This window comes from Orycteropus afer, unplaced genomic scaffold, assembly GCF_000298275.1.
Source record: "Orycteropus afer afer isolate SDZICR_OR568_19922 unplaced genomic scaffold, OryAfe1.0 scaffold00018, whole genome shotgun sequence".
NCBI lineage: Eukaryota > Metazoa > Chordata > Mammalia > Tubulidentata > Orycteropodidae > Orycteropus > Orycteropus afer.
In genome coordinates this window covers 1,669,229-1,688,813 of record NW_006921605.1, presented here as the reverse complement: position 1 = coordinate 1,688,813, position 19,585 = coordinate 1,669,229, and the positions used below count along the sequence as shown (strand labels likewise).

The following is a 19,585-nucleotide window of genomic DNA, read 5'->3' as shown; positions in this document are numbered from 1 at the left end:
ATCCCTACCTCCTCCTCACACCTCAGCCTCCACCATCACCTCCATCCCTACCTCCTCCTCACACCTCAGCCTCCACCATCACCTCCATCCCTACCACCTCCTCACACCTCAGCCTCCATCTGCTTCACTACCTCATCTCTACCATCACCTCCACCTCCATCACCACCAGCTCTATCACCTCCTTCATACCTCAATCTCCACCATCATCACCTCCTTCAAACCTCAGCCTCCACTCTTACCTCCCCCCGCATCACTGCTTGGTCTCTTCCTCTTTGGTTTTGGTGGGGTGGGGTGGAAAGGACAACTTGGTGTAGGGCAGTAGGCAGTAAGGCAAGATTTGGCTCAGGGTGAAAGTTCATGTGGACCATTGTAGCAGCCTGGGTAGGAAAGAATGCTAACTGGGGTAGGGGGCTGGCAGGCAGCTCCTTGTCATGGTGGGCTCCTGTCCCTCTCCCAGGGATGAGGTGGTGGTGCTGGGACCATGGGTCGTCGGTGGGAGCCGAGGCCCTGCGTGCCCCCTGAATTCACCTTGCCCTGCCCCTGCAGTTCTGCCAACACCATGTTTGAGATGGAATGGCGTGGCCGGCGGGTGGCACTGAGGGCTAGCAACGGGCGCTACGTGTGCATGAAGAAGAATGGCCAGCTGGCAGCCATCAGCGACTTCGTTGGTGAGCACTTTTGTCCACCTGGGGGCTGGGGTCCTCTCCCAGGGACAGGGCCTGCTCAAGGCCCTGGCCTCCAGCCCTCCCCACCTGGGCACTGTGGGGCAGCGGTATACCTGGCATCAGACCAGGTAATGGCTCTTGACATCAGACGGCGACTAGACGGCAGGAACGCCCCTGCCCCTCCACATCGGGGAACAAGGCTCAGGCCTGGTGGCCTCACCGCCCGGCCCAAGGCCACCGTAGGCACCACGTGGGAGAGCTGGGTCTACACGCGCGAGGTCCCAGCAGCACCCTGCCCCCCAGGTAAGGATGAGGAGTTCACCCTGAGGCTCATCAACCGGCCCATCCTGGTGCTGCGAGGCCTGGACGGCTTTGTCTGCCAGCGCCGCGGCTCCAACCAGCTGGACACCAACCGCTCTGTCTACGACGTCTTCCACCTGAGCTTCAGCGACGGCGCCTACCAGATCCGAGGTGCGGGGCCCCGTCACGCGGCCGGTGCAGGAGGTCGGGGTCCCGCAGGCATGGGCAAGGCCCTGGGTGGCGGAGCATAGGGGCACACTCGCTCCCGAGAGCAGGTGCAAGGGGGCGCCAGACGAGGGGCGGAGCGGCATCTGGGCGCCACCAGCGCCAGAGGCGGCCCGCCGCGGGGCGCGTCTACGTCTCCCTCCCCCGGCAGGGGGCGCTCGGGCCTTCGCTCCGCCCCCTGGGCGTGGCGTGACCCGCAGCCCCGCCCCGCCCCCGCAGGCCGCCGCGGCGGGTTCTGGAACACCGGCAGTCACGGCAGCGTACGCAGCGACGGTGAGCGCGGCGAGGACTTCGTGTTGGAGTTCCGCGAGCGCGGCCGCCTGGCCATCCGCGCCCGGAGCGGCAAGTACCTGCGCGGCGGGGCCTCGGGGCTGCTGCGCGCCGACGCCGACGCGCCGGACGGGGTGGCACTGTGGGAGTACTGAGGCCCTGGGCTGCCTCCACCCATTAAACCGTGTCTGTGTCGCAGCTGCGCGTGGGCTCCGTGGCGCCGCCGGGGGAGCCCCCTCCCCGAAGCACCCCGGGATCCCGGGTGGGACAGGGGACCGAGACCACTCCGTGCGGGACAGTCCCTGCCGTGGGCCTCCAGCCTCGTCGCCACGGCCGAGGAGGAGCCCTGCCGGCCCAGCGTGGTGCTAGGTCAGGCCGGCATGAGGGTGCGCCTGCCCCTACAGCTGCTGCCCTCCCCCGGGCGTAGGGCCCCGGGGAGACCGGGGTGCAGGGTGGAGACACGCCCGCCGCCGCTGTGCCCTGGTCTCCGGGCGCTTCCCAGTCCGCACCGTGCGCCCCTGGCGCTCGAACGCACGAGCCCGGGCCTTCTTGTTGGTAGAGGTGCCTCACAGCGCCCCAAACCGGCCGGCAGCAGGACCCCTGGGTAGGCAAACGCCTTGTGGAGGCGCAGGTGACTGCCGGCGGAGTTGGGATCTGCGTGGCTCCCGGCAGAGGGGTCACCCTAGGCACGAGCCTAGATCTCACCTGAGGCAGGTGCCCTCACCCCTCCGCGACGCTCACAAAGGATGTGAGGCCCAGAGAGGGCGTGACCCGTCCTAGGTTAGTGTCAAGGAGACAGGGTGCCTGCCCAGGAATGGGGGTGTTCTAGGAACAGAAGGGGGTGTCAGGGTGCAGAGCAGGTCCAGGGGGGTGGCGGCGATCCGGCTGGGACACAATCCTGTAACCCCGAGGGAGCCCCTCAGGACACCCTGGAGACCCGCGGACAGCGCTGGCATCCCCACCCCATAGCAACAAGAAACAGGCTTGGCCTCTTGGGCCCCTTCCTGTCCTATGCTGCCCTCTGGTGGGGGCCGTGGCTCATGCAACCAAGGCGGGCAGGGGCGTTAAGAGGGGCCCCAGGTCATTTGGCACGTGCCCTGGGTGGCTCCCACATTTTAGGGCCCTCCATGAAGGGTCTCAGTGACTGGGGCCAGACTTTGCCTAGGGCCTTGGCCACTTGAGTGGAGCCCGAGGGTCCTTGCCTCTGGCTGCCCCAGTTCTGGGTGACAGGCTTATGGGATGGGATGTGCTTGACCCCATGGCACCCCTAGTCTGTGGAAAGGATAGGGTAGGGGACACACCTTTCTCCAAGCCAGGCTCTGGAAGGCTTGAGGCGGGCAGGGGAGGGTGAAAGAACCAATCAAGCCTGGAGTCACTCAACAGAAGGCTATGTCTGGTGAGAAACCATGTCTGGAGGGTGACCTTTACAGCAGGGGGCTGGCCAATAGAAACTGTAGATGTCCACCTTGCCGCCCCCCCAAACACACACCAGCACCAGGGGAGGTGTCAGCCTGGGGCCACCACCGTGGAGTGCTGGGGACCAGCCCCAGTGAGGCACCTGGTCGCGGGGCGCTGTGGCCTGGAGGCTGCTGGCTGGAGCTGAGCACCTGGGGGGACCCCACCCCCAGTCTTTGTGCTTCAACCACAGAGGAGCTGCAGAGCTTCAAGGAGGGGAGGCTTGGCTCCGGCACCGAGGGGTCCTATGGAGGCCACGGGCAGCTGCCAGAGGGAGGGAAGCTGATAAAATGCCAACAAGCCAAGGGGGAGGATCTTGTCCCATGGTCACCTCCAGGCCCATCCACGGCCTAAAACAAGAGTACTCTGCCAGGCGGGCACAGGGTCCCGGTGGACCAGGGGGTGGGTAAACAGGAGCCCTGTGGACAGGGAGGGGCGGGCAGGTGCAGACGCCAGAGCCCAGGACGCCTGGCCCCCTGGGTCGCACCCCAGGGCCAGCCTGTGTCGTGGTTCTTTCTCTGCAGAGTCCCAGCCCTGCCCACTAGAGAGCAGGCGGGGCCCTGGGGCAGGAGGTGCACCTGTGCTCACAGCAAGACCAGGCTGGGGCTTCGGAGCTGCCGGTACACCTCCAGGAGCTGTTTTGCAGTGGCGCGGGCGCTGGCCTCGTCCTCCAGGGGTAGCCGCTCCCGCAGAGCCTGCACCTCTCTCAGCAGCACCTGTGGCGGGCAGGTGGTGGGTGAGGACATGCTGCCGTGGCCGCACCCGCTGCTGAGAACGCCTCCACGTGCCAATCCTGCGGGGGACTTGGTGGGAGCCAAGGAGGGACATCATCTGTGACCTTAAAGCATGTCAAGTGCAGTGGGGGATATGTGCCCGACCATGGGAGCCGGGAGGGGTGGGCCGACGAGACCATGTTCCCAGGTGACAGAGTGCACACAAGGTAGGACAGGCAGGCAAGTGAGGCAGGGGCAGAGGGGCAGGAGGAGGCCTGTCAAGGTGCTCTGCCCACTGCTGGGGCCCACCATCCACGGTGCTGACAAGGCGAGGCTCCCTTCCTGCTGGTCCTGCCGGCTGGGGAGGGCAGCTAACCCACCTCTTGTGCTGTCCTCTGCTCAGGGAAGGAGCTGAGTGACCGTCTCCTACATGAGGGCTAGGCAGGGCCTGGCCGTGCTGACTCTGAGTACCAGTGTATGCCGTGGCTGAAGGTGGCCCACTGGGTGGGGGCTGGCCAGGCCCCGTGCCAGCAGTCCCGTGGCGCTCACCTCGTGGTCGGCGTGGATCTGCCGGAGGCGCTGCACGCGGAGGTCTGGCGGCCTGGAGCCCTGGGCGGCCTGCTCCACCAGCGTCTGGGGGACACGGGTTGTGAGGAGGCATCTGGGAACCATGGGGGCTGCTGGCATCTGCCCTCATGCCCCTTGCAGAAGGACTCCTACCTGGGTCCTCCTTCCCACCCTGCTTTTCACCCTGGGGGTTCGAGCCCCTACCCCGTCCGTGGCTTCAGGCCAGCGCTCACTGCTCCAGCCCTGGCTGATGCCCGGCTCAGGTGGCCCTGACGTCCCTCTGCTCACCCACTTGGCATGGCCTGGCTTGGGGACCCTGCAAACACTCTGTCTTCCCACCTCTTGGGGCCCCACCTCACTCCCAGCTTGGACTTGAGCCCGGGGTCTGGCCTGCAGCCCACCTGCACCGTCTGGGCTGAGCACAGCAACGATGAGGAACCCTGAACCATGTGGGGCAACTCATCCCCCAAGGGGACTCAGAAAACCCAAGTGCCCCATGAGTGCCACTCACCCCTCAGGTGACACCTGCACCCCGAGCCCCCAAAGGCACCAGTCACAGCCCACCACCCTGGGAGCGATGACAGAGCTGGCTCCTCCATCTGTGGCATATCCCCATCTATACACACCTGGGTACTCCCTAGAAATGCCCACCCGTCTGTACACACGTGGGTGCCCCTGTGGCCGCCCACACCCAGCGAGAATGCCTGTGCACTGGCTCAGGAATTGCTGTCCTGTTGTCGCCAAGCCCCACACGGTACCGTCGTTACTGTGATTGTCCTTGATTTTTGTGGACCTCTCGGTGTCTCCTCCGCCTTGGTCACATCATGCCGACTTCCTGCACTGCTGTACTGCCGTTCCCTCCTCCAGAATTTTCACGTGCACGCTATCTGGGCGGTGATTCTCCCTACCGCCCCCATTTCTGGCAACCATCAAAGAACGTCTGTGTGTGTAAACCTTTGCTTGAGTTTGCCATGTTCGTTCTTTTATAACTGACTTATTTCACTCAGCGTGACGTCCTCTCACTTCACCCACGTGAGATGTTTCAGATTCCGCGTTTGTCCTTTCACACCGCGTAGTGTCTACTTGCGTAGGGACCAGTCTATCTGTTCATCCACGAACGGCCACTTAGGCTGCCTTCATCCCTTCGTTACTGTGAACACCACCGCAGTGCACACGGGTGTGCATGTCCACTCGTGTCACGGGTCCATCCTTTCATTACCATGAATGATGCCACAGTGCACACGGGTGTGCATGTCCACTCGTGTCACGGCTCCATCTTTTCACTTGTGAATGGTGCCGCAGTGCACACGTGTGCATGTCTACCCGTGTCACCGCTCTTACTTCTCTAGTGAACATACCCAGGAGTGGGACTGCTGATCACTGGGGGTCCTACCAGTAGCTCTGGAAGGAAGCGCTGTACTGTTTTTCAGCAGGGGCTGTCCCATTCCACACTCCCACCAGCAGGGCATGGAGGGCCCATCTTCCCACAGCCTGCCGGCATTTCGTTTTGTTTTTTGGATCAGTATCGTTACTGTCGGAACGAGCCGGTAGGTATCTCATCGTAGCTCTGACCTGCATCTAATGGTTAACTCTTGCAAGCACCTGTTTGTCGTTTGATTTCCTGACTGCTGTTTCCGGGGATGTTGACTGTGGGTCCAAGGACAATGACCTTCTATTTGAAACTCCAGTGCCCCTCGCCTGGCACAGTGCTCGGAGCAGCCCATCCCTGGTCCTGCAGACAGGCGGACCAAGCCTCTTCCCTAGGATCTGGGCACAGGCTGGCAATTCCTCCCACCTTCCCAGCAAAGGCGCAAGGGTCAGAGCCACAGGTACGGCCTTGCAGGGAAAGTACAGAAACTGACCACTGACCACAGCAGGGAGTGACCCCTCCGCCCAGCTCCCCCACACCCTGCAGCCGTGGGTGCTGCTACAGCGCACGTGGTTGGGCGGGGCCACCTGCTCAGAGCTCAGCTCCATCAGCTGCAGAGAGAAGCAGGAGAGAGGGTCTCCCATGCTGACCACAGTGGCTGCCAGCAGGGAGCCCAGCTGACACTGCCTACCTGCATCCGGCAGATGACTGCATGGTGTGCCTGGCCCACATTGGCCAGGGAGGTGCTTTCCACCTGGATCTCCACAGCCTGGATGGGGCCTGTAGGGCCCAGGTCTGGCACAGTGACCTGCAACACAGGTCGGAGGTCACAGCTAACTGCCCCTGCCTTAGCTCAGTGTGGAAAGGCCTAGGGCCTGGGCTCCCCCACATGACCAGTCCCACCTGGGGCCAGCCGGCCAATACAGGAAGAAGCCCGCTCACTTGGAAACATGCCTAGGAAGACCCCTGCCCCTCAGAGTCCACCCTGGGGCTCAGGACTCACACTCAAGCCAGGAGCAGATCTACTGCTCACCCCAGAGACCAAGTGACTGCTGGCACCCCGTCTCTGGAGACCCCCTGCTGCCAAGAGACCCTGCCCCACATCTACACTGAGGGTCCCCTTGGATGCTGGGCTGGGCCAGGGTGAGCACAGGAGCTGGCCAGAACCAGCAGGGGCTGCCTCGGAGGCATCGACCACACTGAGCTTGGAGGACGTGTCCGGCAGGGACAAGCTGAGAGCCAGGATATGCTGGCCGGACCCCCTAGGTAGGGCCTCCTTGGGGACGTGCCCCCTGCAGTACCAGGTCCCAGCACCATGAGCCAGGGACATGCCATTGCCAGCTGCCTGTCTGCCTGGCTACCCTGGAAGAGCCTGCTGTGCCCCCTGAGTGCTGCTGGAAGGGCCATGGCCGGCCTGCCTGGAGAGCCACGGAAGAGGCTCGTGCCGGGAGGGGTGTTGAGAGCAGTCGGTGGCAGGCTATTGCCGCACAAGGACGGGCGTATGTGGCCTCCTGGGGTCTGGAGCCAGAGGTCTGCAGGGTGACTGTGGTGCCTCCTGGAGTTGCAGGCACCGCGGGCAGCACCGGGCACAGGGTGGCCTCCTAGCTGTGCCTGTCAGCATCTCCAGCTCCACGGGCTGCTGGGGCCTCAGAGGGATGGAGACACAGTGTGGACTGAATTAGGGAACGCTTGCAGAGCGCCTGGCCCTTGTGAAGACCCTAAGGGCCGTGCCAGCACCACTGCCTCTGACCGCAGCCCAGGGAGCAGGCACCAGGGACCTGACCGCAGCCCCGCCTCAGGATCGGAGCATCTGCACTACAGATGGCTTTCTGTAAGCTCTCAGGACGCTGGCCCAACAGGCCCAGGGATCTGGGGTGACCCCTTGGACCGCCAGAGCAGCAGGTGGATCCCTGCTTGCCTCATGGATGGTGAGGCGGACATCAGCACCGTCGGGAGCCACTCCCTGCACAGACGTCAGCGCTTGGGCCCTCACGACATCCACGGTGGCGTTGTTGGCCAGCAGCCACTGGAGGGTGGCACAGCACAGCGGCACACCTGCAGGGGAGGGCTCGTGAGCTTCGGCACCTGTGCCGCGGGCCCTGGCGGGCGAGCACCCAGTTAGCCCCGAGGTGCTTGGCAACTAGGCTTGAGGAGATGCCCCGGACCCCCGGCACATCCAGTCCCGTGAGGCGGTTGTGCTTCACCTCGTGCGACAGGAGAGCAGGTCCGTCAGAGGGCTGAGGAGGCACAGGGGCGGCGACGGCGACCGCACCCAGGGCTCAGGCCTCGTCTGGGCCCAGGTGGGCGACCCACCTGCGTGCACGGCCTCCAGGGCAGCCCTCAGGAGCTCTGCTGACACCCGCACAGAGGCCACAGATGGCGGCAGGTACTTGGCCCGAAGGGCAGCAGATCCCCCTGGCTCACTGCGCTGCTCTTGGCAGGCTCTCAGGAAGGTGTCCACGGGGTCGGCAGGAGACACGGCGCGACGGGCCGCCTGCGTGTTGGGTGTGGCGAGGCCAGGGAAGCGGAGGCACTGCAGCAGGTCCACGGTGTGCACGCCCAGGGGCAGGCATGTGCCCTCCTGCGTGGGCAGCAGGTCTGGCGGCAAGCGTGCCCCACCCATGACCTCCCTGAGGCTACAGGAGAGCGCACAGGAGATGGTAGTGGGCAGATTGGCCCCGGCGTCCTCACTGGAGCCCAGGGACAGCGTCACCTCGCGCTGGGCACCGGGGGCCAGCTGCTGCACGGGGACAGTGTACGTGGTGCTGGCCGCAGCCGCGTCCAGTTGGCAGGCGTGGGAGCTGGCCAGCACCTGGAGGCACCAGGTCCATCCAGGGCCGAGGCTGTACCCGCTACGGTTCTGCAGTCGGCAGGTGGCCGTGAGCTCCTCATGCAGGCCCCGGCAGCTCCAGGCGGTGGAGGTGCTGCACACGATGGGCCTGGGGCCTCGCTGGTGGGACAGCAGGGCGCAGCTCACGTCCAGGGCCTCGTGGAGACGCGTCAGGGCCTGGTTCCGCTGGTCGACTGCCTTCTTCAGGGAGGACACCCTGGACAAGTGCAGGTCAACAGTGAGGGGTGAGGAGCCAGACTGAGGTCTGTCCGTGAGGTGGGTGTGCCAGGCCGCTCGGGGCTGCCTCTGGGGGGCTGGCCCCACCGCGCCAGCTCACTGCAGTCGTGCCTCCTTTGTGGAGCTCTGCAGGCAGCCAGGAGACCCGGGCAGCTCGGGGACAGCCAGAGCCACAGGGGACCTGGAGCTTTAGCTCCTTGCTCTCCGGCCTCAAAGGGTGGACAAGGGGCTGAGGCCTAGAGGCCAGAGACGCTTTGTCTCCATGTGTCCCTGCGGCCAGGTCTGGGCGGTGAGGACAGGAGGGGGTGAAAAGGGTGGGGTCCATGTCTTCCTGGCTCCTTGATGAGCCGCTGCCCAAGCAGAGAGGCACTGGGACCCCCGATGGGGAGGCAGGAGCAGAGGCACAGCCTGGGCACAGACCAGCGTCACCGCAGGTGTCAGCCTCCCCCAGGGCCAGCAGCTGCTCACCTCTCAGAGACATTGCTGATAGCTGACAGTAGATCTTGGATCTTCCGGCTGGCGAGAGCTGCTTCCATCCGGGCAGGGCAGGCCACCGTGGGGTCTAGGGCTAGGCTGCAGGCCAGCAAACGGCCCTTGGCAGATAGTGCCAGGAGCTCGGTGTCTTCTGAGGGGAGACAGGAGGGCTGGTCAGTGAGGAAGAGCAGGTGCTGGGGGCTGGGGGCTGGAGCTGTGAGGAGCTCCGGGCAGAGCCTCTGTGGCTATCCTGTGCATCCTCATAGGCCTGTGATGGCACCGAGCCCACAAACAGGGCAGGACGGACCTCACTGTGGGTGATACCTGCCTCCGGGCCCCTCATTGAACTGGCCTTGCCAGAGGGGGTGTGGCTCCTGCCACCAAGCCCCGTTTGAGCTCTGTTCTTCCAGGACCTTTCTGGAAACCTGCTTGTCCCTAGTGTCATCCAGCCTCCAGCTCCAGGACTACATGGAGCTCTCCAGGGAACATGAGTTTGTCTTCCCAACCCCAGGCCCCTCAGGCTCTCGCTGGGTGAGAGCCAGGCAGGCACTCGTTCTGGCCCCTGAGCAGCTGCCACCAGTGGCCCCACGGCACTGCTCTGACCTATCAGCTCACACATCCTGACCATCCGACCATCGGCTCACACGCCCCGACCGTCCGACCATCGGCTCACACGCCCCGACCTTCCGACTGTCGGTTCACACGCCCCGATCATCAGTTCACACGCCCTGTCAACTCACACGCCCCGATGACCGTCTGACCATCAGCTCACACGCTGAGAGGCTCCACCACCTCCACTCTGCTCTCCTGACGGCCTGGCTTCTCTCCCTGAGCCTCTCAGAGGCGCACTCACAGCCACTTTAGTTCTGTCCCTCCGTACCGGGCACCACGGCTGAACCTCTGGCTCTGGGCAGTAAGCCCCCACCTCTGCAGCCCCAACCTCATGGCCAGACACAAACTGTTGGCAGGAGCTACCCATGACCTACTGGGGTCACAGCCACAAGACCTTGAGGGGCCGAGCTGGCAGCTCTGGGGGAGGGGCGGGCCTGCCTCTGGCCAGTGGTGCGTACCCTCAGGAGCTCCGGGTGACACGGAGAGGGCGGTGACGCCGCACACTCTCAGGCTGGCTGGACACAGCAGTGGGGGAAGGCTGGGCTTCATGGGGTCTGTGGAGACAACGCCTGGGGCCAGGTCCACCACGCAGAGGTCCGACGGGGTGCCATGGTAGATGCGGCTGTCCCTGCCCCAGGCAGCGCACAGCACGGGGCCTGGGAGCCGGGACTCCTGAAGCTCCGGCACCGGGTTCCCGGCCTGGTCCCGGCCGGCCTTGATGGCCAGCACCCGGCCGTGGTGGCCGAGGGCTACCAGGCAGTCGGCATGGGAATGCATGCCCTCCTGGGGCTGCGGCTCCATCCTCAAGGCTCCTATGAGGACGACGGGCTCCTCCAGGTGGTGGAGCAGCCTGACCAGGGTTCTCGGGTCCCCCGGGGCTGTCCGTGAGGTGACCAGGGTCTTGAGGACCACACAGCAGAGCTGGCCGTCAGGGAAGCCGCAGAGAACCACAGGCGACCCCAGGAGTGTGGCGTCAGCTCCAAAGAGCAGACCAAAGAGGGCCCCGTGCAGCAAGAAGCTCCCGGGGCTCCCGAGAGGGCTACGTGAGGCCCTGGGGTCGGGTGGGGATACACAGCAGAGCACTGGGAGGAAGCAGGTGGCTGGGGGCTCCCCGGGACCCCCAGCTGGTGGGGCACTGGCAGGAAATGCCACCTCGCCAATCTGGGTCCCTGGCCTGGGCTCCAGGCCTGCCCAGGGCTGCTCCCACAGCTGCATCTTCCACGTAGCTGGGCCCTGCGCCACGGTGACCAGCATGTTGTCGAGCAAGGTGAAAGCACACAGTGTGGCATCAGGGAGGACGCAGGCATCACGGCCCACAGGGGTCACGCTGGGAGAAAGCTCACTGTCCTTGCTGTCATCCTCGGCCCGGCTCACCGACCTTCGAGGACACAAGGACCTCTGTCAGGATAAGCTGCGGGAGGCCACATGTTCCCTCAGCAGGAGCTGCCACAGGACCCTGGGTCTGGGGTCTTCATAGGGAGCCCCCTGAGGATCCCTGCAGTGACACCATCACAGCTCCTCAAGGACCCCAGCTGGCCACCTACCCAGTGCTGGCCAAGAGGGAGGAAGACCAGGCAGAAAAGTTCCAGAAACGGTTTGGACAGGAAATTTTCAGTGCAGAGACCTGTCTGACCCAGAGGCCACGTGCAACGGGCTCACACGACCTTTTGACATCATAAGCCAGGTGCAGAAGCCCAGCTCTGCACTGGGGACCAGGCAGGGACACCCTTCCCACGCAGACACTGCGCTGCTGACAGTGCCTTCAACACAGCCACGGAAGTGACTGTCTTTGGAGGTCCGCCCCTTTGTAGAGAGCCAGCTCAACGGGGAGACCCCAGGACACAGTGCCGGCCTGCAACCATCCTGTTTCGGATGCACCCCTGCCCGCAGCGCATCCGGCGAACCAGTCACGAAGCCTTCTGCAGGGAGTTGGCTCTGGGAGAAGGCACCCAGCTGAAGGAGGAGCTGCTCCATGTGGGGCACCCGCGGCGCCCGGACTGGGAGCTGCGCGAGCCCCCTTCCCGCGTGATGACCACTGAGCTGCCCTAGCCCCGCGCGCGAACAGAACCCACCCGTGGACATCGCGAGCGCCCACAGGACGCGGCCCTCACCTGCTCCGCGCGGCCAGGGGGACGCAGAAGAGGCCGCTGCGCGCGCACAGAACGCACAGCGCCCGGCGGGGCACCAGCAGCTCCACGTGCCACACCTGCCCGGGGAACGCGTACGCCGCCTGCAGGCGGGGAGCGGCGTGTCGGCACCGACCAGCCCGCGCTCCTCCCCGCCCCCCGGGAGACCCTGCTCACGCTCGGACGCCGGGCCTCCCGGTCGTACACGTAGACAAGCTCGCCCCCGGTGGCCAAGAAGACCTCGGCGCCGACGCCCAGCACGCGTGGCCGGCCCGCGGCCAGGCCCCCGGCCGGGCAGCGGAAGGCCGCCAGGTAGTCGACCCGCCGGGCGGCGCCGGCCATGCTAGGCCCGCGGCGGGAGAAGGCGGCCGAGGTACCGCCCTGTGGGCGCGCGGCGGCGCTTTACGGCCGCCCACGACACCGCGGCCGTAAAGTGGGCGTGCGGGGGTGTGTCCCGTGTCCCGGAGCCTGGCGGGAACCCGAGGCGGGCCCCGGTCGCGCGGCGCTGCTGAGGGGCTTGCCCCGGGGTGCGGCAAGGCCCGGGGACGTGCCGGGGCGTGTCTGGTTCTGCAGACAAGGACAGCCCCGGTCCAGGGTTTGGGGGGTCACGTGCTTGGAAAGTCAGTGGACACAGGGTAGCTTAGCAAAGGCGTCATCGACCTTAGTTTGAAGCAAAACTCAGTCTCGGGGCTATGCCCGCCTCCCTCGGCGGGGTCTCCGCGCCCGTGGGGTGACTGCGCGGGGGACCTGGCCTGGAACCCGCTGGCTCCGGGCGCCTGCTCAGGGCTGGCGGCCTGCCCCTCAAGGACTGGACGCCCCTGCCTCGAGGCGGCCGCCATCCCCAGGACACCCTCCCTGAGCTGAGCACGCGCTGTGCGGGCGTGCTGGCCGTCGGCGGGACAGTGGCGTCGCGGAGCCGCCAGGGGGAAGGGGGGGTTGCGGACAGAGGACAGTAGAGACAAGACTGGCTAAGCCCATGGAGGAAGGAGCCTGGGGACGAGGGTGGAGCGGGCAAAGCACCTCGCTCGTCTGGGGGGGGAGGTGCTCTCACCACTGCCCCCAAAGGCTACAGCCAGCAGGGCACTGGTTTGGGCACGGTGCCGGTGCGAGGCCACCACTTCCCTGAAGTCTGCAGTGTGGCCCCTTCCTCTGCGGAGGAAGTAAGATGAACGCCTCAACAAAGTGGAAGCTGAACCAGGCAGAGAGCCAGCCACTGGCCGAGTACAGGGCTGAGCCGGACACAGAGTGGCATTTGCCGTTTGTGGTGTGGGCCTCTGCTCTCAGAGCAGCTCTGATGGGGCTGTCCTTGTTGCTGGGAGTGGGGGAGGCCATGCAGGGGCACCTTGTTCCTCACGCGGCCACGACACAGCTGATGTTCCTCCTCACTCAGCACTGCGTCCTGGGGGATGCGGGGTCTTTTGCCCACCCTGACATTCCACTCTGCTCAGCTCCTCCTAGTCACTAGCTCACGCTCACCGATTCCTGCCTCATCCTCCCAGGGTGTCTGCCACAAGGGGAGGCCTGTGAGGACCACTCTAGACATGACCCCAGGGGAGGGCTCAGGCTGAGCCAACAGCCTCACCAAAGCCTAGGCCAGTAGGGGCTGGAAACTCCAGCCCCACTCTGTTCTGTTGAGGGTAGTGAGCTCTCCTGGCCCCAAGCCAAGCCCAATACCCTGTGAGACAAAGATTTAGGACAGGCCCTATCTACACAGCAAGGAGCCTGGTGATGTGGTGGCTAAAGCACTCAGCTGCTAGCTGAAAGTCAGCAGTTGGAACCCACAGCTGATCCACAGGAAAAGATGAGGCAGTCAGCTTCCTTAAAGATTTGCTGTTGTTGGGTGCTGTCGGGTCCTCCGACTCACAGTGGCCCCATGCACAGCAGAATGAAACACTGCCCAATCCCACGCCAGCTCCATGATCCCTGCTATACTTGAGCCCATCGCCCCAACCATTGTCAATCCATCTTGTTGAGGGCCCTCCCCCTTCATCAACCCTCCACCTTACCAAGCATGACATCCTTCTCCAGGGAATGGTCCCCTCTGACAACATGACCAAAGTGGGTGAGACGAAGTCTGGCCATCCCTGCTTCCAAGGAGCATCTCAGCTATACTTCTCCAGGACAGATCTGTCAGATCTTTCAGCAGTCCGTGGTACTCTCAGCATTCTTCGCCAGCACCACAGGTCAAAAGCATCAGTTCTTTGGTCTTCCTCATTCACTGTCCTGATCTCATGCATATGAGGTGATTGAAAATATCAATGCTTGTGTCAGGTGCACCTTAGTCCTCAAGGAGACATATTTGCCCCTCGGCACTTGAAGGAGGTCCCTTGCAGCCAACTTGCCCAGCGCTATATGTCATCTGATATCCTGACTGCTGCTTCCATTGGCCTTGATTGTAGAACCAAACAATGTGAAGTCGTTGACAATTTCAGTATTTTCTCCATTTATCGTGATGCTGCTTATAGGTCCAGTTATGAGTTTTGTTTTCTTTATATTAAGAATGTCATCCATACTGCAGACTGTACTCTTCAATCTTCATCAGTAAGTGCTTTAAGTCATCCTCTCTTTTAGAAAGCAAAGTTGTGTCATCAGCGTATCATACATAAGTTGTTAATGAGCCTTCTTCCAATCCCGATGCCACGTTCTTCTTCATATAGTCCAGCTTCTTGGGTTATTTGCTCAGCATACAGATTGAATAAGTATGGTGAAAAGGATACAAACCTGACGCACTCTCTTCTTGATTTTAAACCATGCAGTGTCCCCTTGTTCTGTTCGTGACAGGCTCCTGTTCTATGTACAGGTTCCTCATGAGTACAATGAAATGTTCTGGAATTCCCATTCTTCACAATGTTACGCATAATTTGTTATGATCCACACAATCAAATTACTTTGCATAGTCAATAAAACATAAGTAAACATCTTTCTGGTATTCTTTGCTTTGAGCTAAGATAAATCTGACATCAGCAATGATAGCCCTCGTTCCACACCCTCTTCTGAATCCAGCTTATATTTCTGGAAGCTCTCTGTCAATATATTGCTGCAACCGCTTTGAATCATCTTCAGTAAGATTTTACTTGCATGCGATATTAATGATATTGCTTGGTAACTTCCACATTGTGGGATCACCTTTCTTTGGAATGGGTACAAATATGGATCTCTTCGAGTCAGTTGGCCAGTGAGCTGTCTTCCAAATCCCTTGGCATAACCAAGTAAGTGTCTCCAGTGGGGCATCTGTTTGTTGAAACATCTCAATGGGTATCCCATCAATTCCTGTTGCCTTGTTCTTTGCCAATTCCTCCAGTGCAGCTTCAACTTCTTTGAACCATTGGTTCTTGATCGTATGCCACCTCCTGAAATGGATGATTAACCAGGTCTTTTTGGTACAATGACTGTGTATTCTTTCCATCTTCTTTTAATACTTCCTGCATCATTCAATATTTTCCCCATAGAATCTTTCAATATTGCAACTCAAGGCTTAAATTTTTCCCTCAGTTGTTTCAACTTGAGAAATGTCAAGCATGTTCTTCCCTTTTGGTTTTCTAACTCCAGGTCTTTGCACATTTCATAATAGTAATTGTTTTTGTCTGCTTGAGCTGCCCTTTGAAATCTTCTGTTCAGCTCTTTTATCTTGTTGTTTCTTCCACTTGCTTTAGCTACTATCTGCTCAAGGGCAATTTTCAGAGTCTCTTCTGTCATCCTTTTTTTCCCCCGTCCTCTCTTGTCTTTTTAATGATCTCTTGCTTTCTTCATGGATAATGTTCTTGATGTCATCCCATAATTCTTCTGGTTTTCAGTCACTGGTGTTCAATGCATCGAATCTATTCTTTAGATGGTCTCTAAATACAAGAGGGATATATTCAAGGTCATATTTTGGCTCTTGTGGACTTCTTTTAATTTTCTTCAGCTTCAACTTCAACTTGCATATGATGAGCAGTTGATGGTCTGTTCCACAGTCAGCTCCTGGCCTTGTTTTGGCTGAAGATACTGAGCTCCTCCATCGCCTCCTGCCACAGATGCAGTCAATCTGATTCCTGTGTGCTCCATCTGGTGATGTCCATGTGGATAGCCGCCATTCGTGCTGTTGAAAAAGGGTGTCTGCAGTGAAAGCCATTGGTCTTGCAAAATTCTGTCATGCAGTCTCCAGCCTTGTCACCAAGGTCAAGTTGTCCAACCACCGATAATTCTTGTTTCCAACTTTTGCATCCCTTAAAGATTTACACTCTTGGAAACCAACTGAGGTAGTTGCGCTCTGTCCTCTAGGAGTGCTGTGAGTCACGGCAGGGGGTTGGTTTTGGTTTAACCCACACTAACGTGCCAGAACTCGGGCAGGGAGATGCGGGAAGGCTGGCCCCCACTGAGCCTGTGCAGTGGGGAGGGTGGTAGTTGCTTCCAACACACCATCCAGTGTGTACGGATGACTCTTCTGGGGGCAGACGCAGGTTACTCGGTGTGGTAGTTAAGGTTGCGTGTCCACTTGGCTGGGCCTGGGTGAGTGGCTGGGCAGCTGGAGGTAGTTGTTCCCCATGAGACCAGCAGTCAACTCCATGGCGGGTAATCGGCTGCGAGCGGCTGAGCTGCTTTAGGGGCGTGCTCTGCTTCCTGTGTATAAGCTTTGGGCTCGGTCCCTGCCTTCTGACATGCTTGAATGCTGCATGTAGCCAAGTTATTGTTCAACAGCCTACCATGCCCTACCAACCTTGGGACTTCATCTGGACTTGAATTAGTGGCCTGCCATGTTGTTTGGTAAGACTGGGGCTGTGCCTTTTTACTTTTCAACCTCAGCAGTGAGCAGCTTTTTGAGTGAAGAAAAGCCTCCAGCTTCAGTGGGAGCAGGAGGCAGAGCTGAAGCCCAAGGTTGAGGGGCTTTCACCCAGGCCCTAGAGCCTGGCACTTTGAGCTCACACTTCTAGCCTCCCAAACTGTAAGAGAATATGCTCCTGGTTATTAAAGCCATCCCATTTGTGGTCTATTCCTATCAGAGCAGCACTAGGCAACCAGAACATTCGGGAAGCTGGACAATCCCAGGATCCGCAAGGGAGAGAAACTACCCACAGCGCACTCGGAGGCTTGGCTGGTGGCTGTGTGGCTGGACACTGGGGCTCAGCATCCGCAGAAAGAACAAGTCAGGAGGCATGGCGTGAGGACACTGGGCCGAGCGCTGCTCCCGTGGCTACTCTCCAGCGCCCAAATGCTGGGTGGGGCGCAGTGCAGGCAGGCTGCTGTGTGCAGGCCCTGGGAAAGCTCCCAGCCGTCATGCCTCTCAGCACTGGCATTTCTCCCTGTGGGCCTGGAGCTGCCACAAGGGGCAGGCTGTGTTCAGGTCTCTCAGCAGCTCGTGACTCAGGTGTGCTGCAGTTGAAGCCCAGTCTATGGAGCAGGACCGAGAGCAGGTGCGGGGGACCCTGGGCCTACCTCACCCCTAGGAGTCCCACAGACACAGGCAATTTTGTTTTCAGGTAAATGTCAGAGGAAGGGGCACTCTGGTGGCATAGTGCCCAAGGCATCTGAATGCTAAGCAGAGGGCCGACGGTTCAAACCCACCAGCTGCTTCTCAGAAGACTAGGCTATCTGTTTCCACAGTGACATGTCTTAGAAACCCCAGGAGGGGTCGCCATGAGTCGGATCCAACTCAGTGGCAGTGGGTTTGGTTTGGTCTGGTCAGAGGAAGCAGTTGAGTCACCTGTGCGGAGCGGCACTGCAAGGGGGTGCAAAAGTTGGTGGCACCCGAAGACCCGGGGTGGGGGTGGGTCACGTTGAATACTTGCTTCTTGGCTGTCAGGTGGCCAGGTGATTGCAGGGAAAGGCGCTGCCAGGCTCTGCCCACACCCGTGTGGTGGTTCACACCTGTCTGCTGATGCAAACCCGAATCAGCCACAGGGCTGTCGCCTGGGAAGGGGCCGAGAAGGCACTCCCCCACCCCCAGCTGCACTAGGGAGACATGCCGAGGCAGCCAGCAGAGGAGGTGCGAATCAGGGAGAGCCCCTGACCCTCCCCAACCCCCAGCCTGCAGATGGGAGTGGACGGCACAGGAACCATGAGGAAGGAGCAGACATCACTTCAGGCTCATTTATTAGGGCCTACTGCAGGGCCGGGGCTGGAAACCCCAACCCAAGCCCACCAGCGCCCCTGTGAGCCCCGAACGGACAGGCAAAGCAGCAGCGCCTGGTCCCCAGAGAGCGTCCTCAGGTGGTGGGCACGGTAGTCACGTGTTCCCCGGCTGGTTCAGGAGATGATGGGTCACATGTGGGCAAGTGTGGGCAGCTCAGCCGTCTACAGTGGACACGGGGCTACCCTGAGGCCTGCCCCTGCAGTGCTCCTCAGACGCTGAAGCAAAGTCTGTCACTGAGCAGAGAGCAGCTCCAGCCCAGGAGCAGAGAACTGACGGTGTCCTTTTTCAGCCAGAAGGGGAAACAGACGGATGTGGATGCCAGCGCTTCAGTGCGAAGAGGAGGCAGGAGCTGGTGGCAGAGACAGGCTGGTGGCAGCGAGGCACAGAAGCCGAGCACAGGCAGGCCCTACTCCCCTTCCCACGGCCACCAAGAGCAAGGCTGTGCTCACTGCAGGGCAGCTTAGTACCCTGCTTGACAGCCAGGCCAGCCAAGGGCCTGTGGCCACCAAGGCCAACAGCTGCCTGTCTGCACCTGGTCTCTCACCAGGAGCACCCTCTCCCCAGTGCCCAGAAAAGGGTCCCAGAACAGCGTGGAACCCAGCTGCCATTAAGGTGAAGAAGCATCAAGGGGCCCAGGGCAGCCCTTGGGGAGGCCCACAAAGCCCAGGAGGTGTGCGCTTCTGGCCTGGCCTGTAGCACAGCAACTGTAGCATGGCGTCCACGGTGGCCCGAGTGGCCCATGGCTGGCTGAGCCCTGCACTCTCCCCCCAGGCGTGTCTGCTGGGTGACTGCGTCAGGCCAGGGGCCGGGAGTGGGGGGGGACCAGGGGTGGTGTGGGGTGGTATGTGGGGCCAAGGGCCCACTGCCTGGTCCCACAGGACACAGTGCCAGCCTTGGGGCGGACTCCCACTCCCGGCCCCACTCAGCCTGTGCACATCTGGTGCTGTTGCATGGTGCGGAGGGAGTGTCAGGCACTGAGGTTACTGAGGGGTATAGGCAGAGGGTCCCTGTCCACACCCACCCCCCTGGGGCACCCCCGAGGGACCTACGGAGGGAGGGAAGGGTGTGGAAACGCATCTTGCCCTCCCTTCTGTGCAGTTTTTATCTTAGAAAAATAAATAAAAGTTCTCTGGGCAGGAATTGCCGATAATTGTTATTACAGCCGATGCCGACTTTCACCCCCTGGAGATCGGTGGGGGAGGGAGGTGGTGGCCAGACCCTACAAGTCCACCAGGCGATGGCTGTCTGAAGAGGTGGGATCCATCAAGGGTAGGGTCTCCACCCAGGGCGATAGGACACAGAGGGCCAAGAGCTCCAAACCAAAACCCGGCTGGGGGCGGGGACCAAGCACTAGAGGAGGAAGAGGCTGAAGGCAGCAGCAAGCCCCCAGCTCCGCACGTGGCAGGGTGCCGCTCTCCCGACCACAGCGGGGCGCCGGGGGAGCTGATGGGCTTCTCCGGGGGGCGCCGCCCCAGCTCCCTTTCCAGCAGGCACCCTTTGGGAAGAGAAGCTTTGGGTCTGAGCCCCCTGTCCTGCCCCCTCAGGTCTGCCCACCGTGGGCACCACGGCGGGGACAAGCCACACGTGGCCCTGGGTCCTGAGGGATGGGCGCCCGTCCCGCTGGCAGGCGGCC

General features: G+C 61.6%; 2 protein-coding genes across 2 annotated transcripts in view; one reads left to right on the top strand and one right to left on the bottom strand.

Annotated features, from left to right (window-relative positions):
- FSCN2 (fascin actin-bundling protein 2, retinal) overlaps positions 1-1,615 on the top strand; it is a 5,653-nt gene extending 4,038 nt beyond the window's left edge. The window contains exons 3-5 of the mRNA XM_007959587.2: positions 547-668; positions 969-1,136; positions 1,410-1,615. Of these exons, the coding sequence (XP_007957778.1) occupies positions 547-668; positions 969-1,136; positions 1,410-1,615 (496 nt within the window). The remainder of the gene's footprint in view (positions 1-546; positions 669-968; positions 1,137-1,409) is intronic.
- Positions 1,616-3,499: 1,884 nt separating this feature from the next.
- Positions 3,500-12,185, bottom strand: FAAP100 (FA core complex associated protein 100). Its single transcript, XM_007959585.1, has 9 exons — positions 12,021-12,185; positions 11,829-11,947; positions 10,176-11,095; positions 9,100-9,256; positions 7,878-8,611; positions 7,483-7,619; positions 6,256-6,372; positions 4,178-4,261; positions 3,500-3,631 (listed from the first exon to the last, which is right to left on the bottom strand). Exons 1-9 carry the CDS (start codon positions 12,183-12,185, stop codon positions 3,500-3,502), a joined length of 2,565 nt encoding a protein of 854 aa, XP_007957776.1.
- Between the last annotated feature and the right edge of the window lie 7,400 nt (positions 12,186-19,585).

Excerpts from the sequence above, each read along its gene's own strand:
- FAAP100 (XM_007959585.1), bottom strand. The coding sequence starts at position 12,185 with ATGGCCGGCGCCGCCCGGCGGGTCGACTACCTGGCGGCCTTCCGCTGC. Across the intron at positions 8,612-9,099 it reads ATCAGCAATGTCTCTGAGAG|GGTGTCCTCCCTGAAGAAGG; the intron begins GTGAGCAGCTGC and ends GCACTTGTCCAG. Across the intron at positions 6,373-7,482 it reads TCCGCCTCACCATCCATGAG|GTCACTGTGCCAGACCTGGG; the intron begins GCAAGCAGGGAT and ends CCTGTGTTGCAG.